The sequence below is a fragment of the Catharus ustulatus genome, chromosome 17 (genome assembly GCF_009819885.2).
Source record: "Catharus ustulatus isolate bCatUst1 chromosome 17, bCatUst1.pri.v2, whole genome shotgun sequence".
NCBI lineage: Eukaryota > Metazoa > Chordata > Aves > Passeriformes > Turdidae > Catharus > Catharus ustulatus.
The window spans coordinates 1,462,336-1,488,778 of NC_046237.1; the positions used below are offsets into that span (position 1 = coordinate 1,462,336).

General features: G+C 46.9%; 1 protein-coding gene across 1 annotated transcript in view; it reads right to left on the bottom strand.

The window, feature by feature from the left end:
- Positions 1–364: 364 nt before the first annotated feature.
- LOC117004228 (probable phospholipid-transporting ATPase IIA) overlaps positions 365–26,443 on the bottom strand; it is a 48,677-nt gene continuing 22,598 nt past the window's right edge. The window contains exons 14-28 of the mRNA XM_033074846.1: positions 23,442–23,654; positions 18,674–18,835; positions 14,448–14,540; positions 13,497–13,580; positions 11,916–12,086; positions 10,164–10,262; positions 9,821–9,910; positions 9,235–9,379; positions 7,738–7,802; positions 6,838–6,993; positions 6,446–6,510; positions 5,602–5,710; positions 4,290–4,347; positions 2,248–2,451; positions 365–1,177 (exon numbers count right to left, since the gene is read on the bottom strand). Of these exons, the coding sequence (XP_032930737.1) occupies positions 1,041–1,177; positions 2,248–2,451; positions 4,290–4,347; positions 5,602–5,710; positions 6,446–6,510; positions 6,838–6,993; positions 7,738–7,802; positions 9,235–9,379; positions 9,821–9,910; positions 10,164–10,262; positions 11,916–12,086; positions 13,497–13,580; positions 14,448–14,540; positions 18,674–18,835; positions 23,442–23,654 (1,851 nt within the window). The 3' untranslated portion in view covers positions 365–1,040. The remainder of the gene's footprint in view (positions 1,178–2,247; positions 2,452–4,289; positions 4,348–5,601; positions 5,711–6,445; positions 6,511–6,837; positions 6,994–7,737; positions 7,803–9,234; positions 9,380–9,820; positions 9,911–10,163; positions 10,263–11,915; positions 12,087–13,496; positions 13,581–14,447; positions 14,541–18,673; positions 18,836–23,441; positions 23,655–26,443) is intronic.

The window sequence follows — 26,443 nt, forward strand, 5'->3', positions numbered from 1 at the left end:
TCAGGTGATTCAGGTTTGGTTTTTAGAGCCAAGCAAGTGCAAGGTTCCAAAAACTGCCTCTCTGCAGGGAGTGTGTCATTAAAGCACCCACCCAGGAGTGCCTCTGCTTATTTGCAGCTCATCCTCAAAGTTTCACACTAACAGGAAACAGATTTCATGGAGCTGTGAGGAGTAGCAGCTCTGTGACCTCTCCTTTCAGTCTCCAAGGATTCAAGACACGTCTGCCACATTGTCTGCAGAACAGCACGAGTCTCTTCTCACGTTGTCGACACATTTCAAGGATGATCAACTGCAAAGTTCTGTTCCAAAGAGGATTTGCTTTAGTTTAGATAATTTTCTGCTACACAAATAAATACAGAGTAAAACTATTATGTCACCGGCTCCTTTTAACAGGAAGCACAAAAGCAAAACAAAACTGAATTCTCTGGGTTTGAGCTACCACTTCTCTGTCTTTATCAACGGCTGGACACCTCCAAAATCACCGTGGTGACCCCATTTCAACGGAAGGGAAATCTCAGGCACGCTCAGGTTCTCTCTCCTGTGTGTGTGGATCCGACAGGCTGGAGCCCCATTATGGAAACAACATGCCATAAATCAGGAATCAGCTGTCAGCAGGGCAGTGCATCACCTACATTAAGGGATTTCCAAGATGTAAAAAGAATGTAACTACTTGAATCAAAAAGATGAATAATGTAAAAAAAACCCATAACACAACGCAAAGAACAGCGCAGACACTTAAAAAATTCACTGTAAATTGTCAAATGTAAATCCCAAGGTCAGGTAGCAGCTTCCACAGACTTTGAACCATGCAAGAGAAACCCATTGCCATCGCAGTTCCATGCATCTGACCCCAGTTAAGTAGAACAAAAGTGCCAAGAACTGGATGAACTCAGAGCCTGCACCCTCCAACACTCCCTCCTGGCGTTAGGTTCCTGTCCAGGGCAGGCTGGGAGTCTCTCACACAGCAGCAGGTAACAGAGGTTACCACGGGGTGTGTTTGTTCTGGGACAGCTGGGCTTTGTCTTGTGCCAGGAGCAGCCCTAGGACGTGAGCTTCGAGTAGCTGGGGGGAGAAAACCTCCTTCTCAGGTACTTGAGGACGTAGAGGGGCAGGCAGCTCACCAGGGTGATGACAGTGACCTTCCACAGGAACGACAAGGTGGCAATGAAGTAAACATCTGTGTGGAGAAAGGAGCACTGAGTCAAAAACAGGGCAGGATCTTCTGGGCAGCAGAAAAGCAGCTCCATCTACCACTGCCCATGGCACAGGGGTGGAACTAGCTCAGCTTTAAGCTCCCTTCCAACCCAGGCCATTCTGGGATTTTATAATTCTTAAAACTGCCCCACCTCCAAGTTCAGAGCTCATGTGATACCTGGTTCCTCACTGCCCTTCCCAGGAAGGTGCAGAGATGTGCTGAGCACTGGGGTGTAGGACTGGGGCTCTCACAGGTCACTGCCCTCCCAAACCCACCTGAGCCAGGGAAATCCTCCTGGCACTGCCAAGCACTGTGTGTGCTCCCACCCTGGGAGCTGCCTCTGCTGCCTGGCTGAGCCCAGCAAACTGCTCTGGACTCAAAACACCTCAGGATCTTCACCAAAACAGTTAAAGCATCGTTCCAAATGGGACTGGTGTAACCACATGCAAGGACAGATCCAGCCAGGGGAGAAGTTATCCCTGCTGTCTTCAGCTGGGAAAGAGCTTTATGGAAGAAGCAGTGACATCTTGTGGTTCCTGAATGAACACTGGAGCAAGCCCATGGGTCTGATATTTGCAACTCAACAGTGACTGGGGGAGTCTGGAACTCCTCATCCTTTTTCCTCTGGCCAGGGAATAGGATTAGTTCTGCTTCAGGGAACCAAAACACCACCACCCCCCAAACCCATGAGAATGACCTCAATGAACAGATAAAATAAGGCAAGTTTTAGGAGGCAGTTTAAAAGACCAAATCTTTCAATCCAACAGCAGAGATTTCAATCTTCCATCCCAAGTTCCCACATGGAAATAAAGGCCACTGCTACATGAGCCAGCTGGAGCTCAAAGAATGGATGAGATTCAGTGGGTAGCACTGAAGGTGGTCACCTCCTCTAGCATTCTGCTGTGGGAAGAAACCATAAAATATCTTCCAAGTGCCTTAGATGACACAGAGCTTACTGTGGTAGCACTGTCACTGTGCCTGCTGCCAGCTGCACCAACAGCTCAGCTCCTGCTGCCATCCAGCCCTGGATGGAGCAGAGCACTGAACCTCACCAATAAACTCGTGCAGGAAGACCAGGGAGGCGATGTAGCAGGAGAGGCTGAGCAGCTCAGCCACGATCATGAGCCAGTGCCACGTCTGGATTGTCAGTGCCACCATCAGCAGCTCGGTGAGGATCAGGGATGTGAAGGAAATGGCAACAATGTGCACAAACTCTGATTCAAACAGCAGCAGAGCTCCATACATGATGATGCTACCTGCAAGGGAATGGAACTATTTCAGTCAAACACCAGGCTCAGCTCTAAACCCACAGTTAGGTCTTGGAAAGGCTGAAACAATCCTAACCTAAGGCTGTTTTTCATGAAACCTGATGAATGTAATGACAACAAATCAGTTACTATTTAGGAGACAGAAGTGATGAGAAGACAGGGAAAAGTTACAGCAGAGATACCCAAAGTTTTCTAACAGTCTATCATACTCATGGACACATGGAGATAGGAAATTAATACATGCTGTTTTGGCAAGTGGAGGTCTCTAACATCATGAAACTCCCACAAAAGCACTTGGTCACTACTCAGAAGCTAAAAGATATCGAATTCTTCTTTATCCTACCGCACTGCCTCGGTGCCAAGAGGCAGCAAAGTGTTGAAAAGCTCAGTGGATACAGGGAGCCTCAATCTGCACTGCCAGGTCTCTCCCCTTCCCACCTCCCCCGAAGAGAATCCCATTAGAGATCTGCTAACGAGGCATTGTTGGTGCTCCTCTCTCCTGGCCGGCCAGGGCTGCTCCAGGCCACCTGCACAAATAACTCATGGGGAGAGCAGCATGAGTAATCCCCAGCAACATCCACCAGAAGGGAAAACCTGCGAGGAGCCGAGCTGCAGCCACAGAGCTGCAGCCACAGAGCTCCAGCCCAGCTGGGAACTTTCCAAACTGCTCAGGTTTTGCTCAGGCTCATCTCTGCTAGCAACTGGCCCTGTTGTTGGCCACTGTTTGCTGTTACTGAGCACAGCTCTGGTGGAGTCACTTGAACCAAACCCTGTAAGCAGAGAGCTCAAGGAGGGATCTGTCCCCCCATGCATCACCCTCTGCTGCAGCCTTCCACCCCTTGGCAGTGTTCTCTCAATGCCCTGCCCTTGCCATGGTGATATCCAGCATCCCCAGCCCTTGATCCCTGCTGCAGGACCCTGTGACAGAGCTCAGGAAATAAAGCTAACCCTAGAGATGTTACACTCCTGGATTCACTTCCTGATGGCAACATCAATTAAATCCATCAGGATTACCTGCTTATTTTGACCCCTTATTCGGACTCCTGTTGATAAAGAGTTTTGGAAAACAAGGAATTTTGCTGTTTGAGCTTTTAGCTCCACATTATTGATCTGTTTTCTACAACTCCCTGATTAACACTTATAGAGAGCATTGGAGTTTGAGGGTACTTGATTAAAAAAAAAAAGACAAAATTACAGAAAAGACCTTCCTAGATATATACCCAAATTACTACATCCACTGTTGAAAATGCATTGTAATTAGGGCATTTGCTTAATTGCTTTAGTAGCCTAATTTAGAGTGGATGAGATATGATCAAGAACAAGAGCTTGACTCTGAGTTACAGATGCTTGTGAAGCAATCAGAACTACCCAGAACTACTAATGCCACTTCCATCTCTGGATAAAATACAGAAGGTTACAGATGCTGCATTTTCCATGTTGACAAAAAACTGCAAAAGCCATAGATTGGAGAACTCTTCCCAAAAGAAAGGGAGGGAGAGTCACGAGCTCTGCTTTACAGATGGGGCAACTGCAGCAGTGCAAGGAACTTGCACAGAATTCCAGGGGATGGTTCTGATGGGAAGAGCACAAAGGTTTGAATTCTCCATCACCAATACTGCCAATTACTGCCAATATTTGGGTTTAGATCATTTTTTCCTTTGGTAACGTTACCAACATTTTCCGAGTCAAAAAAAAAACCCATATTCACCACCACAAGGGTACTTTGGGAAATTCATTGCATGCCTTACTTAACTTCTGCAATACCAAAACTTAGATAGCCACACACACTACAACATCTAAAGCACGAGCAGGAGGTGATTTCTTACCTTGATAAATGCTTATCAAGACCCAGATTAGAAATGTTTTGTATGACAACGGTCGTCCCTGGGTGGGGGGAAAAAAAACCAGAGCTCCATTGGGGTTTTCTTTTATGAAAATTCACTTATTGATCAACTTAGAAATTCAAAAGAGAACTGGAAGATGATTTGGAAAAAAAGAAATAAAACTAACCAAGCAGCCCTGAGGCAGTGCTCGTTTATTTTCTTTATTTATCTCATTTTTCTGGGTGCATGGAGGGGCTCAGGGCTCCCCCAGCACAGCCTGGCCCTCTCTGCACACACAATTAATTCAGAGCAAAGATGCCTCAGGAGTTCAGTCACTGTACTGGGAAATATGAGATGTGTGTACACACACTGATGTGAATACATTAATATTGTATTTCTAGACACACACAAATCACCCTCATATTGAAGGCAGATAGATTTTAAAAATCCATCTCCAGCCAACACAGCTATACCAGCACAAAACCCCCTATGTTTAGACCAGGCCTAAGGATGGTTGAAGAATTAGTGGTTTATGACATAAGAGACAACATGCAAGTGAAACCAGATGGAGACTTTTTGAGGCTCTGGAAAAACAGGCTGTGCTTCTCAGAGTATCTGTTTAACAGGAACCCTTGAGGGAAAGGAGCTGGGGAAGACTCAGTCCACCCTTTCCTCCAAGCAAGAAAGATGTTCCCAGGCTTCATTCCCCAGTTATTCAAAACATTTTCCAGGGAAGAAGAAAAAAAAATTAAAAAGGAACCTAAGACAGAATTTACCTTCCTGATATTTCTATGGTAAACATAAAATAAAGTTTTCTTTGTCTAAGGAGAAGGACCTGACTTAGATGCTAAAGCTACAAAAAAGGCACAGCAAGCAAACCTTAGATCATGCTCCAGTCAAATTTGTATTGAAGAAACTCTGGGATAACCCCCTGCCTCCATCAAGTGAGCAAATATCCCTTCCCCTCTTCCCTTTTCTGGCTTCAGGACAGTGCCAAATCCCCAACAATTTCTGTTTTCCCTTTATTATGGAACAAATTGGTAATATTAAATCCCTAGAATTTCCCACAGAATGGAACTTCTACTTCTCCAGCCGTTTTTAATAAATTGCATTTCATGCAGCATTCAATCAGCAACTGCCAGGAACTCTGGTTCTATCTGTTGATTCAAATTTGACTTGAACAGAATTTTGCCTGGAAATGCCTGATAAAGTTCTGGATCTCCTGGCAATTTATTTGACTTTACACATTAAGAGTTCCAAATCAAGATGAGGATCTTGCCCTAAAGCAAAACACACAAACAAGAGTCTCCCACACCTTAAGAAGATCTTTGTAGAGCTCTGGGTACAACATTGCAACTTCAGATTTCACATCCTTGTCCAGGACAAGAGAAAACACAGGAAACATGGTGTAAATTGTGGAGTACCTGGGAAGAAGGCAGGAGAGCAGCAAATTATCTCAGGTGGGGGTGAACAAACAAATGCTAGGCTCCAGAGAGGAAATAAAATATTCTTTAAGTGTCCAACAATGTACACATTATAAAAACTGGCAAATGGAGCACACCAGAGTTTTGCAGGTAGGAAAAAAACCATCAGGATTGATGTGATTGCTTGGCTGCTGTTTTTCTGACTTTTGATTGATTTTTGGTCAGGAACACTCATACCCAAGTGACTGGTTCAAATATTGCAGTGGAGCCAAGGACTGACCTGTGCCCACCCCAAAGTCTGCTCTACAGCTCAGGGTTGAGTCTGTTTGCATCAGAAGGGAGTGGAGATGAATTTGCTGTTTTTTTAATTATGTACTCAAAAGCATAAAAAGGTATAGTGGGATTACAGTTGCAATGCCCTGTCTTAATTTTTGGACAGGAACTAAAGTTGGGTTGTCCCTTTTCTTGGCACTGCCCCTCACTGCTGTGCACACACCAGCCCAGAACAACTGTCCCTCTGCTTTGAAAGGGATCACAGGAACATTCCTCCAGGGTGGGCTGCTTCACAAACCATCAAAACCTGCTGGAAATGTTCCTGGAAGTGGCTGCACTGGAAGGGGACAAGGCTGACATCCAGCTCCAGGCAGTGCTGTGAGCAGAGTGGAGATGTTAACCAGCCCAGAAGGGATCACTGTGCAGAGGTTTCCTCATTCCCAGTAAAAAGTGAGCTCTTACCCAATGATGAGGAAGCCTTGGTAAAGAGGAACCGAAGCAAAGTAAAACACTGATGAGAAAACAGCCTAGAAAAGAAATGAGCTTTTTAGGCACTGAGATACTGCAGTAAAAGTTACAGCTTAAAAATACACTCTGTTCTAACTGGAACATTCCTGAAATGAAGACAGACTAAAGGAATATCAAGCCTTTTTAGTCCTTTGGAGCAGTTGCTGGTATTTGTCCAATACCAGGAATGTTCTCCTGTGTTTTCATATCACAGTAACAACCTCAAGCCCTAACCCATGAAAATCTTCAGGAGAAGAAACAGCAGCATTCCAGATGAGACACAAGACCTGTCCTTTATGATTTGGCCTCTCCAGCTCTCTTTGGAAAGCCTTTCCTGGCCCATTTACCTGCATGGTGCTGATGCAGAGGCTCCTGTGGATCACAAACTGGCTGAGGGCTGCAGACCTCTTGTAGCTGTTCCTTCCATGGACCATGAGCAAACGCCCCAGGTGCTTGAACTGAGTGATGGAGAAATCAGCTGCCAGCGATGCCTGCTTCCCTTCCTGGGAACAAGAGCAAGGAAAAGCACAGGGAGCTCATTTCAGCACTGCAAACAAAGAATATTGTGTTGCTATTGAGTTATCACTGACAGAATTTCCAGGAATATCTGCAGTATGTTAGGTGAGGGAGAGCATTGCCTCAGTATTTCTCCTTCCACTGTGGGTTTTAAGCAAAGAGTAAAAACATGAGAATTCCCATTTGAACCTTGGCCTCCAATTGCAAGCAACCTCTGGATTCTGATCCAAGCACACTTGTTAATGTGACACTCCTATCAAGTCAGTGCTGAACACAAACCCTCAGTCTCAAAAGTTCAATTCTGGCTGACTGCAAGCAGAGTCTGTGTGCTGCTGCCAATCCAGTCCTGCAGCTCCACACAGCTCCAGGTGCAGGAGTCAGAGCTCTAACCCAGAGTTTGTTTTGCAAACTGATATGAACAGTTTTTAATTGTGCATGCAGGGTATATCTGATCAGTGTAATTAGAACTCCAGCACCTGAGGCATCCAACCCCCCAAACTAACCATGAGGGCATAAATTCAGGGATTCTGCCAAGAACCAAATAATGAATTTGAACTCCCTTTAACAGTAGTCTCCTTTATAGCCAAATTATTTCTCATGACAGGGCTACTGCTCTGATGATGAGTCTTGAGGGAGCTTGCTCCCTTTCTTGCACAAATGTCTGAGAATTCATTTATGACATGCTTGAAAACTGGCCACAGAAATTCTCATTAAACATGAGGTAATCTCACCTTTCCTTCAACTCCAACACCACAGTCAGCCTCCTGAATCATGCTAACATCATTCCCTCCATCACCTGCAGGGCAGAGCACAAACAAAACTGGGAGTTAAGCAACAGGGGCAACCTGCAACCCCACCAAAGTCATCTGCACCACAATGAAATATTGTAAGAAATGACTCAATCAACCAAAGCAAAATTTTAAACAGAAATCATGAATTTAAATTAAGTTTTGTTTTAATTGCCCCCCAGGTCAGTGGTGGATGTGTCTCACTTGTAGGTGGCACCATTATATGTACAGTGCTGAAACAAAGCTCCCAGATTAACAGTGGCACCTCACCTGGTCAGGCTCAAGCTCTGTTTTGCAAAGATGCCCCTTTAAAGGTTGATGAGGAGTTTGGCACTGAATTTCCACGTGCAAAATTTCAACCACCCTCTCCACCACCCCAAAAAAGCACAGTTCCCCAAACCCCCATTCCCAGGCTGATGAGAATTTTCACATTGAATTTCCAGGTGCAAAATTTCAACCATCCTCTCCACCACCCCAAAAAGCGTGGCTCTCCAAACCCCCATTCCCAGGCTGAGGAGGATTTTCACATTGAATTTCCAGGTGCAAAATTTCAACCACCCTCTGCACCACCCCAAAAAACCATGGTTCCCCAAACCCCCATTCCCAGGCTGATGAGGATTTTCACATTGAATTTCCAGGTGCAAAATTTCATCCTCTCCACCCCCCACAAAAGCATGGCTCCCCAAACCCCCATTCCCAGGCTGATGAGGAGTTTGGCACTGAATTTCCACATGCAAATTTTCATCCTCTCCACCCCCCAAAAAAGCACAGCTCCCCAAACCCCCATTCCCAGGCTGATGAGAATTTTCTCATTGAATTTCCACGCACAAAATTTCAACCACCCTCTCCACCACCCCAAAAAACCATGGTTCCCCAAACCCCCATTCCCAGGCTGATGAGGAGTTTGGCACTGAATTTCCAGATGCAAAATTTCATCCTCTCCACCCCCCAAAAAAAGCGTGGCTCCCCAAACTCCCATTCCCAGGTTGATGAGGAGTTTCTCATTGAATTTCCACGTGCAAAATTTCATCCTCTCCACCATCCCAAAAAAGTGTGGCCCTCCAAATCCCCATTCTCAGGTTGATGAGGAGTTTGGCACTGAATTTCCACGCGCAAAATTTCAACCATCCTCTGCATGACCCCAAAAAAGCACAGCTCCCCAAACCCCCATTCCCAGGTTGATGAGGAGTTTCTCATTGAATTTCCACGTGCAAAATTTCATCCTCTCCACCATCCCAAAAAAGTGTGGCTCCCCAAACCCCCATTCCCAGGCTGATGAGAATTTTCACATTGAATTTCCACGCGCAAAATTTCAACCATCCTCTGCATGACCCCAAAAAAGCACAGCTCCCCAAACCCCCATTCCCAGGCGGTACAAGAGGATGTGTTCACCCAACAGAACACCCTGCAGGTGCCACTGCTGCCTGGCTGCCGACTCACCCACGGCACAGGTGAGCTTGCCCGTCCTCTCCTGCAGCAGCCGCACAATCTGCGCTTTCTGCGTGGGCGCGCAGCGGCAGCACACCACGGCGGGGCACTGGCACGCCAGCTCCATGAACTCGTACTCGTAGTACTTGAGGCACACCTGGGCACACACAGCACACCTGGGTTACACCTGCTCTGCCAGGCTGGCCCTTCAGAGGTGCCTAGATCTGGACAGAGCTAAAGGAATAAAGCAGGGATTTGTTAAAAACTCTCAAAGGATTCAGCCTGGCTGAGGTCACACCCAAGATAGACCCTAAGTCACAAGTCTTCACACTTTTATCAGTTTGGGTCCATTTCCATCTTGAGGTTCATTGTCCAATTCCAGGCTCTGCAGTCCCACCCTCCCAGATTCTCTCCTCAATTTGCACTTTTTGGGCCTGAAGCTGCAGCGGTGTCCTTGGTTCTCAGGCTAGACAAGGATTGTTTTGTCTGACTACACTGTGAGGAGAACTGGCTAACACTTTATACAAAGTTCAGAGTCACACACTGAGGCAGTACAGAAGGTGGGAAATAGGAAAGCCCAGACTTGAGGCACCAGTACCTCCAGTGAGTCCCCCGAGATGACCAGGGCACAGTCGTGCTTGCGGCGGAAGGCGTTCAGCTCCAGGTGGGCTTCTCCTCGGTTTGTCACCTGGGGGAGGATGGAATTGAGCAAGGTGTGCTTCACTGGGCTGGGAGATCAGCAAAGAATCCCAGAGGGAACAGAAGTGACACAGCCAGGACAGGCAGCACACTGAGTTAGGGCACACAGTCACAGAAACAACAACTTGGGGTACAAAGTTGGGTTAAAGGAATAAAAATGCCCTGCTGGGAAGCAGCTGTGAGCTCACACCCCTCCTGTCCCAGTCTGGGCCCCCTGAGAGAGGCTCTGGGGTGTTACTCACTAGTCTGAAAATATGGATGTCCTGTGTCCGTGTCACCAGATGAGCGTTCTTGGCTGTACACGTGGCTGTCTCCAGCTTATCCCCCGTCAGCATCCACACCTAAAACCCAAACATTTCTTGTGTTAAATACAGCTTAACAACCACGTCTGCAGGAGCTCTGCAAGTACCACCTGCCCCTTCAGGCTTAGACAAGAACTGTTAAAACACACACACAAATTATTCTTCTACAAAACATCTATTTTAAAACACGCAAGAAAATTCCCACGAGTGAAAGCAAGCAAAGCTCTTCAAGAGGCTGAGACACAAAGGAAGTTACAAACCCTGTGTAACATTTTTCCCACCTGCAATATTTCAAGATTCTGCTGATAAACCCACAAAATGCAAGCTAAAAAATGTGTACTTGTGTGTTAATGTGTCCCTCCCCGGCCATTTCTCAACCGAGCCCTGCTGCAGAAAGATCCCTCCTGGCCCAGGCTGAAATGTGGATGATGCAACTGGGGTTAGCTCAGTGCTGATGTGTACGTCTGGAACACACTCACTTGCTTGAGGTTTTTTTTTGTAGATTTTTTTTTTTAAATCTACACTGCTCCTTTTATTTTGTGCTGGTGAGGGGAGGGAGTTAGAAAGCAATGTCAGCAACAATGGCTGGGAATTCCTTCTCCAGTGTAAATATATCACAGTGACTTTGGTTTTTTCCATTGGTGTTTTAATTCTTTCAAGACACTGCCCAAGAATATTCAATGAAAAATAAAAAAACCTTAAGAAAACCCCAAAACATCAACAAAAAACCCACACAAAGACTAGTTTATTTGTTCCTGAACTGCAAGGCCCCCTTCTCTCTGGGTTTATCCTCACAGGCAATGCCCTGATGAACTCTGCAGTGCAAGGAGTGCTCAGCCCATCCCCACCTCCAGCCAAGGTGAGGGCAAAGAAGGAAAATCCCTGGAGTGCTGGGCCAGGACCACAACATCCCTGGGGAGCTCTGATTTCCCTGGTCTCACTTCTCTGCTGAAGTCTGTTGTTTACAGGGATGGCCCCAAACAAAAAGCACTTTTGGGAGCTTGTCCCAAGCTCTGAATTCCCTTCCTGCCTCAGCCCCAAACACACAGCCCTGCTTTGTATTCACAGCACGGCTTCACAATTTTGCTCACTTTGCAACTTAAAGCAGAGAAACCACAACCAGGACCTTTCACCTACTTTTCTTACCCAAATCTGAATATTTAATCCAATTTTTTCCCCTTTTGCAAAGCTGACTAAGTTTTCAGAGAGGGAACCTATGCAGACACCACAGCAGCTCCCACAGCACAGCTCAGGCTGTAGGTGTGGAGTCACAGATGCTGGAGCCCAGAAAGTTGGAAAAAAAAAAAAAATCCACTCCCTGATTCTCTTGGCTCAGACTCCCCTCTAGTGGCTACTGAAAACGTGGATATCCACAGCTCCCAGCCCAGCACGGGGGCTCAGGCACCACAAACCTGCTTTGTTTCATGCAACTCCCCGAAAGAAGAATTGCCCAAAAATCTCCTGCTGGATCCTCCCTTGTGCCCACACGATTCCTTCCTCTGCAGGAGGAGCCAGAGCATGTGAGGGCACGAACAGCACAAGAGGTGACACACTCCTGTGTTGGGATTTACCACCTGCAGTACGTTCTGCTCCCAAAGTGATGTTTGAAACCCTCCCAGCTTGGAGCTGGGACAGTGCCACACACTCCAGAGGGTCCCTGCTCCTGCTGGAGCAGCCCTGGCTTAGGCAGACCTTGATGCCAGCGTTCCTCAGGGTCTCCAGCGTGGGCCTGACGTCCGTCTGCAGCTGATCCTCCACCCCAGTGAGGCACAGCAGCTCCATCTCCATCTCCAGGCTCTCGATCACCGTGGCCACTTTGAGAGAGCGGTCGTGCACGCTCAGCTTGGCCTGGACGTAGCGTGCCTGGGGACACACAGCAAGGTGACAGGGGCAAGAAAGGTCAGAGACACAGAAAGGTCACAGGGACACACAGCAAGGTGACAGGGACACACAGGGACACACAGCAAGGTGACAGGGACAAGAAAGGTCAGAGACACAGCAAGGTCACAGGGGACACACAGCAAGGTCACAGGGGACACACAGGTCACAGGGACACAGCAAGGTCAGAGACACAGCAAGGTCACAGGGACACAGCAAGGTCACAGGGACACAGCAAGGTCACAGGGACACACAGCAAGGTCACAGGGACACACAGCAAGGTCACAGGGACAAGAAAGGTCACAGGGACACACAGCAAGGTCAGAGACACAGAAAAGTCACAGGGACACACAGCAGGGTCACAGGGACACAAAGGTCACACAGGCACACACAGTAAGGTCATACAGGGACACATAGAAAGGTCACAGGGACACACAGAAAGGTCACACAGGGACACACAGAAAGGTCACAGGGACACACAGCAAGGTCACAGGGGACACACACAGGGACACACAGCAAGGTCACACAGGGACACACAGGTCCATAGGGACACACAGCAAGGTCACAGGGACAAGAAAGGTCACAGGGGACACAGCAAGGTCATACAGGGACACACAGCAAGGTCACAGGGACACACAGCAGGGTCACAGGGGACACACAGGTCACAGGGGACACACAGCAAGGTCACACAGGGACACAGAGCAAGGTCACAGGGGACACACAGAAAAGTCACAGGGACACACAGAAAGGTCACAGGGACACAGGGCTGCCCAGCCCCAGGGACACACAGCCAGCCTCCCTCTGTGACTTCCCCCTGCTCTGGGGAAGGTTTTCCCCTGCACCCTGGAAGTGCAGCCTCTGCCACCAGCTCCCCTCCACAGGGAACACCTCTAGAACCCACGGCACCAGAGAGTCCCAAGCAGTTCCACCACGTCCCTGTACTAACCAAACAGTTCCCCTTCCCATCCTGCCTGCCTGGAAAAGCCCAGGGCAGAGACAAACCCCACACATGGAGCCTGTGCTTGCAGGGAGCTGCCTGCATTGTGTTCTAGTTATTTGCAGTTTCCCTGGATGTCAGAATGCAACAATGGAAATTAAAACCAACGTATTTCCCAAACTTGTCTAACAAATGATGAGAATTTGCAGAATTTATTACCACAGGAGACTACAAGACAGGATTCAGGAACTGCTTGAGAGGATCCTCACTGGGATAAACACTTCATCCTTGTCACTTGGAAAGCAACTTTGATTAAAAGAATATCAAGACACTTTAGAACAACAATTCTAGCAGAGAGCTGGGGGTGAGAGGCAGCATTATCACAAGAGTTTTGTGAGAATTACTTCAGTGATTCATTGTTTAAAAACAAAGGGAAGAAAAAACAAATAAAATCTTACTTCAAAGTCTTGATACTGCTCTTCTGTCAGAGACTTCTTGGCCACCACCAGCACCCTCAGGCCTTCCCGAGCCATGTTCCCACACTGCAGAGGAGCACATTGCAAACCATAACCTGCACTCCACTGAAATGATTTATGCACAGCACTGTGGAGATGGCAGTGCAAGATAGCAGGTTAAGAAAATAACCATCCCATTTGAGCAAGCCCAGGGAGTCTGTAACATCTGATAAAGTGCATGATAAACTCGGGAGGAAAGAGGGGATCTGCAATGCTTTGGGACCTAGCCCAGCGATCAGGAAGAAAAATGTCCTGGTTACACCAGGGTGGCAAATACAATCCCATTGATTACATTTTCACTAAGTAAAAGGGCACAAGCCTGGGATTTCTAGACTTCACATCTTTGACAATTAACTCTTTAAAATAAGACCAGGTCATTATTATTCATCTGAACACCACAGAATCAGTGACTGAAGTTACTGCTGAGGATGGCCCTGGACCACTAGCAGTGTCCAAGGCCAGGCTGGACAGGGTTTGGAGCACCCTGGGACAGGGGAAGTGTCCCTGCCCAGGACAGGGGGTGCAATGGGATGGGATTTAAGGTCCCTCCCAACCCAAACCATTCTGGGATTCCATGAACTCTGTGCCACCATTACTGCTAACCTGACAAACACACCCCAGTGCAAATCTGCCAAATAGAGTCTTGAAATTGGTTGGACCCTTCAGGCTCAAACAGATCCAAACACAGAATTTGGTGAGTGCCAATCAGTTTTGAGCAAAACCCATTTCATTTACAGAACTTATTCTAGATGAAATATGCTGAACTCTCCACTGACACCAAGAATGAATTGATCCAATGAATTTCCAGGATCAGTGACCTTGTGGCTTGCAGGTATTTCAGCAGGGAGGTCCCCCCCAACAGAGGCAGCTCTGGCAGGAGTTGCCCTCCCATACCTCCTCCTCCAGCCAGTCGTTGTACTGCACGATGCCAGCCATCACCACATCTGCCCCCTTCATGTAGAACGTGATCTCTCCTGTGGATTCATCCTGCAGACACAGCACAGACACACACCAGCCTCAGCTGGGACAGTGGGACAGATCTGGGGATTCAGCTGGGACAGTGGAACAGATCTGGGGGATTCAGCTGGGACACTGGGAACAGATCTGGGGGATTCAGCTGGGACACTGGGAACAGATCTGGGGATTCAGCTGGGAACAGATCTGGGGATTCAGCTGGGACACTGGAACAGATCTGGGGATTCAGCTGGGAACAGATCTGGGGATTCAGCTGGGACACTGGAACAGATCTGGGGATTCAGCTGGGAACACTGGGAACAGATCTGGGGATTCAGCTGGGACACTGGAACAGATCTGGGGATTCAGCTGGGACAGTGGGACAGATCTGGGGGATTCAGCTGGGACGGGGGAACAGATCTGGGGGATTCAGCTGGGACAGTGGAACAGATCTGGGGGATTCAGCTGGGACGGGGGAACAGATCTGGGGGATTCAGCTGGGAACAGATCTGGGGATTCAGCTGAGACACTGGGAACAGATCTGGGGGCTCAGCTGGGAACAGATCTGGGGGATTCACTTGGGACAGAGGGAACAGATCTGGGGAATTCAGCTGGGAACAGATCTGGGGAGCTCAGCTGGGAACAGAGGGAACAGATCTGGGGGATTCAGCTGGGAACACTGGAACAGATCTGGGGGCTCAGCTGGGACACTGGAACAGATCTGGGGGCTCAGCTGGGACAGAGGGAACAGATCTGGGGATTCAGCTGGGACAGTGGGAACAGATCTGGGGGCTCAGCAAAGTGAGGGTGAATTCTCAGCACAGCAGGCTCAGAACTGCCAGCTCTGGGGCAGGTGAGGCTCAGCTGCCTGTCTGGGGCCAGAAGGAGATGCCTGCCCAGCTGCAGCTCAGCTCCTCACAGCAGCAATGAATGCTCTAGACAAGGAGGATCAGCTCCACACAGACCCTCCCAGCCCTGACTGCCTGTGCCTCCAGAATAACCTGAGCCCTCACCTTCAAACCTGATTCCCTGCTCACCTGAAACAACAAAACAGATGCACAGAGCCCAGCAGAGTAGAAATCACTCTGATTTACCTGCTCTGTTACACCAGATGCAATAAGCATAATTAAAGCTCATGCCTGCCACAGAAAGCTTAGCTTGCTGCCTGCCTTATCTGATACAAGGAGTTTATAGGCTGCAAGCAAAGCATATTTACATCACCACAAATCAAAAAGTCCCTTCTAAGCAGGCAGATATGTAAGGAAGCCACAGCTCTGAGTATTACAAGCTAATGGAAACCCTGGCAATTTCCTCAAAAGACACAAAACAATGAGTAAGAAACAAATTGCTCTGTAAACCGAGACAGCCACCAGGGATAAAAACAAATTTAAAATGCAAAACAAAAAAAGCCCAGGAAGGTCTGAAATAAACAGCTGTGAACGAAGGGGCCAAAGTACTTTAGGAATAAGAGAAATTAAAGAAAAGCAAAGTGGACACTTCTTCATTCTCTCAGCTAGTATTTCAGTCAGTCTGTTCCACTGTTACAGAAATCAGTGGTGGAGGTTTTTGCACATAAATAGGTTAAAAGCCCCAGGTCCTGTGGCACTGGCAGAGTTTAAATCCATAGCAAAAAAAAAATAAAAGGCATAATGTAGCACCTGAATAGACACTAAAACTGTAAAGAAAAGCAGAGTCTTTGCTGAGGACATTAAGAAGCAGCCAAGGATAATGAGGCTCCTCAGCTGAATATTTTTGCCAAGCTCACAGAGATATTCACAAGGAAGATGCTCATAATTAGAAGTGTGGTTTTCAATGTTCTGGAACATCCAGCCCTCACACAGTGATACACATCCCACATCCCCAGAGGAAAAGGGGTGTCACTCTTCCAAAACAAGCAGAATCTGCTTAAATAAAACACAGCACTTCTGGCAGTAGCCAAAGGTAAAGGTTTATCTGTGAAATTATTTGATTAAAGAGTGTCTCACAACATCTCTGTAGGAAACTGAATAAAGACTGCACTTCCCGTGCTGCAGAGCTGGCTTAAGAGAGTTTAGAATTTTTGTCCAATGTAAATACTGTATCAGCTATCTCCCTGCATTAGTCATTTCCTCTGCCCGAGTTCAGGAGGAGGTTAGTGCGTTCTCAGATCATGGCAAGATCACCCTATAAATCTGCACACAGATTTGCCACTTATATTGTTTTGGGGAAGCATCTTTTTCCACCATGGTCTGCCTCTGGCCACGGTTCAAAGGCTCCTTTCAATTCCAGATATGACAATAGCACAACAACAAAGATCATTCCACAGGGCTAAGGGGAAAAAAAAACGCAAAGAAAACGAAGAATGGAAAATATTGTGGTCAAACAAACAGGCCTCCTTCAAAGAGGAAGACAAGTCAGTGCACACTATGGTGAGCAGGTTGCTGGGCTAGAACAGCATTTCTTAGAACTGAAATAATCAGGTACAGAAATGACAGCTGAGTGCAAGGAAACACTCAGCTATTGCAGAAATATCCCAAAGCAGGCAGCATCTGTGACTTGTTTTCACTACTGAGCATTGCTTTATTTCCCAGCAGTGCTGAAGGAGATCTGCTCAGGGCAGGGCACACAGGATGTGCAGGGAGATGGTGCCTGCAGGGACAGCACTGAGGACACAGGAACCTCTGCTCACCTCTGTCCCCAGGCTGGCAGCAAGCAAAATTCTCACCAAAATTGTGGTTTGTAAGGACAGGCAGTACCTGTGCAGGTGAGCAGCAATGTTTCCCTTTGGCTCTGCTCACTCAGTGCTGAGTGCAGCTCCATCTCCCTCCCTGGGTGTGTTTTCTCCTGGATGCTCCATGCTGCTTTCCCTCCCCCTGTTTCTGTTTTTAAACAAGCAGCACAGTTCAGGGGATGCACTGAGAAGGTGAACACCCTTCAAGCTGTGGAGCAAACCAAATGGAGTGCCCACACATACACACATGTGTGTTTAATTAAAGCAATTTTACTTGCTAACTACCTATTTATAAATGCTTTTTTTTTTTTAATGGAAATTAAAACCCTGCTTGAAGATATTTTGGAGCATACAGAAACGTGGCAAAGTAATACCCAGGCAGTCAACATCTGCCACTCAACCCTAACTCTGCACAGGGCACACAAGGGAGCTGATTTTATGGCTGAATGGTCACAAAATAAAGACAATTCACTTCTCAATGCTTCTTAAAAGGTATTTACAGTCAGGATCTAGGCCTGATGTTGCTCCCACTGACCACAAGTGGGAGTTTTGCTGGTTTTGCCTAAAATGCAAACTGCAAAATCTAAACAGAGAAATGGAAACTAGAAACCTTTTTCTTCCTAGTGAGGGAGGAGATAAATAATAGGTAATTTAAAAGGACTAAACTTCAAATCAAAGAAGGGGAAAGAAAAAGGAGCACTCTTACACTCATGACAAGAAAATTCCAGGGCATTCACTTCTGTTTAGCATAAAAACACAATTTAATGAAGCTCACCATGGCCTTGATGGTTTCTCCACCTCTTACAACTTTGATAAAACAGCATTTCATCAAAAGCTTGCACTTGCAATAAAAACAATGAGGAGGTTCTTTAGTCCTCCCTCTTCTGCTGATAATATTTTAATTCTAGGCTGTGAAAAGATTGCCCAGAACCTCCAGACAATTTCCATTACAGAAGTAATTAATCTGAAGCACTGACCTGGATACACAGTGCCCTTGTGGCAGGTATCCCCTGCAGCACAGGCAGTTTGTGGGAACACTCAGTGTCTGCTCAGTGCACTCCCTGGGTCTGGGATTCCCAGACTGAACACAGTGATGACTCTGCACCAGCTCAGCCTCTCAGCTCACCTCCCTGCCATCCCTGCTCTGGGCCATGTGCTCACATTCCAAACTCTTCCCAGTGTTTCACACCCAGGGAGGGAGTGGATTGCCCTGCCTGGCTGCCCTCCTGTGCTCTGAGTGACACCTGTGAGCAGGGAGGCCAGCCCAGGTGAGCCCTGGCTGTCTCCAGGTGAGCCCTGGATGTCTCCAGGTGAGCCCTGCTCCCTCCCAGGTGAGCCCTGGCTGTCTCCAGGTGAGCCCTGGGTGTTTCCCAGGTGAGCCCTGGCTGTCTCCAGGTGAGCCCTGCTCCCCCCCAGGTGTGCTGAGCCCAGCCTTACCTGGCCACGCTGCCCTTACCCGCACGATGATGCCCATGCGCTTGCTCTCGTAGGTGAAGGGGAAGATCTGCAGGATGGTGAAGTTGAGGATGTGCCCCCCTGGGCTCCTCAGCTGCACTGAGGACTGGTCTCTGCCCACCAGAGTCAAACCTACGCTCTCTGTCCACTGCACCAGGGCCACCTGAGAGGAGAAGGGCATGGTGAGGGCTCCAGCCTCCCAAGAGGAGGGAACTCATCAGTCATTAATTCATTAGTCATTAATGGTGCTACCAAACACATCCATTGATAAACACAGCTGCTCCTCCATGGCTCTTTCCTCACCCAGTCCCTTTGGTTTGGGCAGCCCAGCTCAGGCTGGTGCAGCTGTGGCACTGCCCATGGTCACATCCCTGCCAATTCCACTGCAAATTCCACTGCACCCCAGGGATCTCCCCATGGAAAGGGAGCTCAGGCCTTGGCAGGGCCTGCCCAAGGAGCCTTGGATCCCCATCCCTGGAGGTGTCCAAAGAATTCCTGCATGTGGAACTCAGTGCCTGGGCTGGGGACAGGGTGGGCACTGGGCACAGCTTGGACTTGATGTTCTGGGAGGGCTCTTGCAATCTAAATGATTCCATGATTTCATTCCAAAGGACAGTCCCCAGAAAAGGGCAGGAACTGGGATCCCCCACCCAGCCCAAACCTCCTCAGGGAAATCCCTTTACAAACACTGACTTTTGGAAAGAGTGATTTCCCAGCTTGCTGTCTGTGAAATTAAGAATTCAAAAGGATGCATTCACCCTGGATTGACAATTTCAAAGCCAGAAACACTAATGCAGCACATTAAAAATTCATATTAGAAAACCCCAAACAAAACAAACTCTGTGCTATTTTCTATGTGTTCAGTAGTAACAGCTCATCAACAGATTTCAACAATTTTGCAGTGATCAGCAAGACAGCTGAAGGCTGGCTCAGACATTTCTTAGTGTCTTCCCTAAACATTAAAAAATAAATAAACCCCTCAAACAAACCCCAAAACAACCCCCAGATTGCTCAAGGTTTAACTGATGTGAGGATCATTTTGATAGCAGCCTCTATTTCAGGACCTACACAACTGAGTTCTCTACAAGCTTTCCCTCAACTGCAACCAGAGCCATGCCACAAACCAAAGGTTTTATTTCACTTCCCTGAGAAGGGCCAGAGTGCCCAGCTCAGCTGACACATCCACCTCAGCCTGAGCTCGCTGAGATTTAGCTCCAGAGCTGTCTAGGCAGTAACAGATGGAGCAGCAGCTGACAGGAGCCCATCTATCACTGCCCCAGAAAGGACCAAGGGATCCTTTCCCTAAACAGACATGAAATACTGCAAGTGTTTTACAGTGACATTTTCAAAGGCACAGCAGTGCTGGGCACATGACTGCTGTCGACTTGAAGGTTAATTATCCCTTCTGCCTTTCAGGTTCTGCCCCTACTGCCTCCAGCAAACACAAATACCTCAGTTAAAAATGAAACTGATTTTGGAAAGCCACATATAAGAGATACAAATAAAATTAGAACCTGTAAATACTTGCACCGAATTATTAATTAATTGATACAATTGGGACTAACTGAAGGAGCTTTTTGAACTCAGCTCCTTTTCATCCAAAAGCTTAAAAGAGAACCTAAACCAAACTTTTCCTTTCATAAAGTAGTCTTAAGTTGTCAGATTAAAAAAAAAAAAGTAATTGAGTTGGCTTTGCCTTGAAAGACCTTTAAGTCAATTTGAATCAATATTTGACTTAATATTAACAAGTTTGTGCAGGCTTACTCACAAAGATTACAACAAATCAAAGGCTCCTTCAAGCTTGTCTTTCTCAAAAGTTTCCTCAAGCCATCCTCAGTGCATTAAAGTGTGAGTTGGATAATCCTCCTAGCAGCCTCCCAGAACAGAGATGGAGCTTGGCTTTCTGACACTCTGGTTAATAAATAATTATTGGGAATTATTTCCAGCATGATGCTGTGCCATGTTCAGTGTGTGCAGCCTCTTCTGCCTGTGCTGGTGAGCTCCAAGTGCCTGGAGGACAAACTCTGCTCCCAGCTCAGCCTGCTAAAGATCTTTGCACAGACACTCTTCCCTGCTTCCCTGCCAACATCTCACTGCAATCCTAAAGCTCTGGAAAGCAAAACCTTGGGCAGAGGGACAGATGGATGAGCAGTATGTCAGAGATGGCACCGGGGGACAGCTCCACCCATGGCACTGACAGCTCTTCTGTCTGGGATGGGATAATGGGATGGGATGATGGATTGGGATCGTGGGATGGGATCGTGGGATGGGATGGGATGCACATCCCAGCTCCACATCAGTCAGAAAGGTTTGCTCTGCCCCCTGCAAACCTAACTCAAGGTGCTCTCAGCCACAGCAGAGAGATGAGAAATATTCAAAATGCAAAAGTATATTTACAACTTAGAGGAAGGAGAATTAAAAGCAGGCTTGAAATCCCTCAAACACCTTAAAGGGAGCCCATGCTCACTGATGAGGGAAATCAATGAAGTCCCTGCCAGCATTTTGCAGCTCCAACCAAGGCAGGCTGATACAATCTGAGCATTTCAAAGCACAGCAGCCCAGCACAGGATCCTCCAGCTTTGCTCTCTGCGACAATTAAATTACCCAAGCCACCAGTGAAGTGGATATCGACTAATAAATTTCATTCTAAAGAGACAAATTGATCCTTCTGTGCCATGAGCTCTCTGCAGGGTCCCCTCTAGGCTGCCCAGGCAGGCAGACAGAGCAGAGACCAATTGATCCTGCACCCTTTCATGTCCTGGCAGCTGCCGCCCTGTCAGGGTTACAGACTGTTTGCCCAGGAATCCCAGGGCTCTTATCTCTGATCAGATTATATCTATTTCATTTCCCCTGTTAGTTACTGTATGGCTACAACTGACAACTGGCCCTCAGAGCCCCAAGGCTGTAACTGATACCTGAATAAAGATACTTCAAGACTTCTAAATGGCAGCGTGCACAGGAAACAAATTTAGGAAATCCTGCTTTCTGTTACAGGAAATGAATCCTATGCCAACTGGTAGAAATTACCCTTGCTGTTAAAGTAAAGAGAATACAAGTTTTTGTACTCATTTCATAAACTGACCTTCCCTGCCATGGCAATATTTTATTGATATAGGATTTCAAAGGCTGGCTTTAACAGGAGTCCAAAGCCATTCCCCTACAGGGAATGTTATTTAACAGCATTACTCCTTTCTCAAGGGCTCCACTTGTGTAGCTCCTGCATTTTGTACCATCTAGGATGACATACTGAGCATGGCTGAATAATATTTGTATATCTAAGACCTACAGACATGATTTCCTCAGTGCAGCAAAGCATATCTGATTTCTGAACCTGCTGTAATTCTCTACTTAAGATATCACAAGAAAGGAAAAAAGAATTTAAACAATAATCTTGGAAGGATTAGTTATCATGCTATAGTAAAACAAATAAACAATATCCCCTGGGTATTTCAGACAAATTGCTGTGTAAATATTTTAAGGGCAGAACAGTATAAAGAGTGAAAGAAAAAAACATTGACTTCATTATACACCACAGTATATATGTAAATAAACAGAAATCTGTGCAAAAATATCCTGTAAATGCTTTAGGAGGAAAAAAAACTTAGATGCAGATGATAAAAATAACCATCTGGAAATCATTCAGAACTCATTTCAGTGCAGAGGCAGTGGCTTTCTGCATGCTGCCTTTCCAGGGGAGAGCAACCCATAGGAGAGGAGAGGAGCAGGGAAGCAAAGCCTGGCCCAGCCCAGCGTGGGACAGGACACCCAGACCCTGTCCAGTGTGGGACAGGACACCCAGACCCTGCCTGGAATATTCTGAATGTATGTAAATGTGCAAATCAGCTCTGTGCCAATTTTCCAGTTGCACTACAGCCCCACAAATTCACCCTGAACCAGAGCAGGCTTTGTGTTGACCTTGTCAGGGCTGGAGGCCTGGTACACCCTGCAGGAATCATCACAGTGGACAGGCTGTAAGAGGAACTGCTTAAATCCATTTCCTAAAAAAACCCATCCAAAAATTTCCTCAAATTCACCCCGGACCAAAGCAGTTTTTTGGACTGACCTCATCAGGTACACCCTGCAGGAATCCTTGTAGTGGACAGGCTGTGGGAGATACTGCTTAAACCTGTTTCCTAAAAAAACCCCACCCAAAAATTTCCTCCACAAATTTAACCTAAACCAGAGCAGGCTTTGTGCTGACCTCGTCAGGTACACCCTGCAAGAATCACCATAGCGGACAGGCTGTAAGACGAACTGCTTAAATCCATTTCCTAAAAAATCCCATCCAAAAATTTCCTCAAATTCACCCCGAATCAAAGCAGGTTTTGTGCTGACCTCATCAGGGCTGGAGGCCTGGTACACCCTGCAGGAATCCTCATAGTGGACGAGCTGTAGGAGGTACTGCTGAAACCCGTTCCCAAAAAAATCCCCATCCAAAAATTTCCCCAAATTCACCCCAAACCAGGGCATGCTTTGTGCTGACCTTGTTGGGGCTGGAGGCCTGGTACGCCCTGCAGGAATCATCATAGTGAACAGGTTGTAAGAGGAACTGCTTAAATCCATTTCCTAAAAATCCCCATCCAAAAATTTCCTCCACAAATTTAACCTAAACCAGAGCAGGCTTTGTGCTGACCTCGTCAGGTACACCCTGCAGGAATCATCATAGTGGACAGTCTGTAAGAGGAACCGCTTAAATCCATTTCCTAAAATCCCCATCCAAAAATTTCCTCCCCAAATTCACCCCAAACCAGAGCATGCTTTGTGCTGACCTCGTCGGGGCTGGAGGCCTGGTACACCCTGCAGGAATCCTCGTAGTGGCGCTCGGCCTCGGCCTGGTCGGTGACGCCGTTGGACTCGTAGACGGGGGTGACGTTGTGGCACAGCGCGATGGCCTTGACGGCCTCGTGCACGCGGCTGCTCATGGTGCGCCGCACCTTGGTGGCCACCGACAGCCCCTTGACGGCCGGCGGCTCCTGCGCCTGCTGCGGGCGGGAGAGAAGGGTTGGACACACAGGTCTGTGTGTGGTACAGAAAGATCTTTGAGTGTAAAAGGGAAAGAAGGGATAGAAATGACAACAGGTTTTGATATAGAAGACAAGAATTGCTGAGCCAGTCTCACTGGGTAACTGAAAAAGGAAAAGGTAAGTGAGTTAGAAGGGGCTTTTATGACTCTGAGCATAAATTAAATCCACCTCAAACTGATGCCTAGAGGAGCTGGAACAGAAGCCACACAGAGTTAGGGGAAATAAAATGGAAATTTATTGAAAGGCCTTCAAGGCCACACCCTGGCAGAACTCAGTGCCACACGTGGGGAATAAATTCCCCAAATGCAAGTTCGTCTCTACCAAATTGCTGCCTATGTTAGCTGTTATGTCTTTGTAAACTGTAAATGTTTCCAGTTGTTTGCTGTTTCTCTTCCCTGTTATCTTGTATCCCTGTCAGCCATAGCGCTCCTGGTTGTGTGTCCCCTCCTGGTACCCGTACCTCTGCTTTGTATCCCCGGTCCCATATTTAATGATATACAACCTCAGGTCCCTGGCAACTGTTTCACGACAGTTCTACAACACTTCCGTGCTTTACGGCACTCCCTAGCAACAGTTTCTTACACAACTGCCACGCTTTACTGCAGTCCCTAGCAACCATTTTATGACACATCTGCGCTTTATGGCAGTCCCTAGCAACAGTTTTGCTAGTTTTACGACACTTTCACCCTTTATGGCAGTCCCTAGCAACGGGCTTCTACTACACTTCCGCTCTTTATGGCACTCCTTAGTGTGAAAAACACATTTCACCCTTGGTAAAATTTAAAAGGTTTAATAAAAACACAATAGGAAACAAACATAGAGCAAACATGGCCGGGTGCTTGGCAGGCCGCCAAGAGCATGGCCACTTTGGGAACGCCCCTTTAAATACACTTCACAATACATCAGCATGTTGATTAGTCACAGTCCTTCTTGCATAGTCAAAATGTTCTGGGAACTGTTTAGCATGGCCACTCCTCGGGTCCGCCTTTTACAGCATGCCTGTTTCTTGGCTTGGGCTTTTAATCGTCTCCTTTTCACCTTTTAACGTGGGTGCTGGTCTGGCCCTTTGCAGCCGGTGAGTGTTGATAATTGTTGTGCCAGCTGCAGGCCCAGCACACGCTCACCGGCTGTCATCTCAACTCAGCGACCCGCTGGCTCTCCCGGCCGCTCCTCCTGCCCTGGCCCCCAGCACGGCAGCAGCCAATTTTACCAAAACAGTAAAACGTGTTTTTCACACTAGCAAGTTTTACGACACTTGTGTGCTTTACAGCACTCCCTAGCAATTCTATTTCTCCTCATTTATCCCTATTTATTGACAGGCCTTCAACACCCTGACAGAATCAGTGCCACAGGTCTGGCCCCTGCCTGGATGGCTCCATGATGGATCTCACACCTTTAAAGATCTCACACCTTTATAAATATCACACATTTACAGATCCTACACCTTTATAGATCTCACACCTTTATAGATCCTACAACTTTACAGATCTCACACCTTTATAGATCCTACACCTTTATAAATCTCACACCTTTATAAATATCACATCTTTAAAGATCTTACACCTTTACAGATCTTACAACTCTATAGATCTCACACCTTTATAGATCTCACACCTTTCAGATCTTACATCTTTATAAATCCCACACCTTCACAGATCCCACACCTTTACAGATTTTAGTCCATTCGCACACAGCAGTCAACCATCCAATCAACAGTCTCAAATTGTGAAGTTTCATCCTCCTGGCTTGCTCTCTGGCCTGCCCTCCCCTTTTCACGTTGTTTATGCTTAGGGCCTGAGCGTTGGAGAAATTGTCCTTGAAGCCCACAGGTGAAATCAGACTATTTTGTCTTCATCACCTTAAGCACAACAGAAAGGCTCACCCAAGCAGAACAGAAAACTCAAAACTTAAGGCGTCAAAACAAAAGGTAAATTTACAAAAAGATTTTCACAGGCAAACAAGAAAACCAATGTTGCAAGTAGTAGACAGAGCTCAGAATTTTCCACTGCAAGAAAACTGAAAAACAACTTCTAACTTAAAACTGTAACACACTGACCTTTTGTAATTAGAACACAGTAACATGAATTTGATGATGTTAGCAGTTAGGATGGGCTATAGGTAATAGCAAAGGTATTGATGGGTTGTTATGCAATAAGATACACGGCAAAAAAAGAAATATAATGGTTTGTAACATAAATAGGACAGAAGTTCAGGACACACAGAGCCCACCCAGATTTTGGGACAAGGAAAAGCCCCTGTACTGCAAATCCAGTACGTGAGCAATCTGTTTGTGCTTCCACCTCCCTGCTCCTTCTACCCCCCTGCCCTTGAGGGAAAAGCACAAATAACTGGCAGGTGTAGTGGTGGTATGGACAGCAGGCAAGCAGTGAAGACAAATCTGAAATCAATGGGAAACGCGACACAAGGGGCAAAAGGGAACAAAATTTATCCAAAATCATAACAGATTAGCCCGAGGAAACAAATCCCATATTTATCTATTAAAATAACTTTTAAAAAATCTTCTTAGATTATTTGTACAACAGGACACCAGTGTCCAAAAGGAACCACTTATATGCCTCAAAACTGTATTTTATTGATCTTAATGTTTCTCTGTGCTGGAAAGTTAGTTGTATATGATTATTGATTGAGAGCACATCCAATCTGATACTGTCCAAAGGAGATAAAAGGCCTCACTGCCTCTTGGTCACTCTCAAGAAAAAGAGTGAAACACCAACCTCAAAAGACCC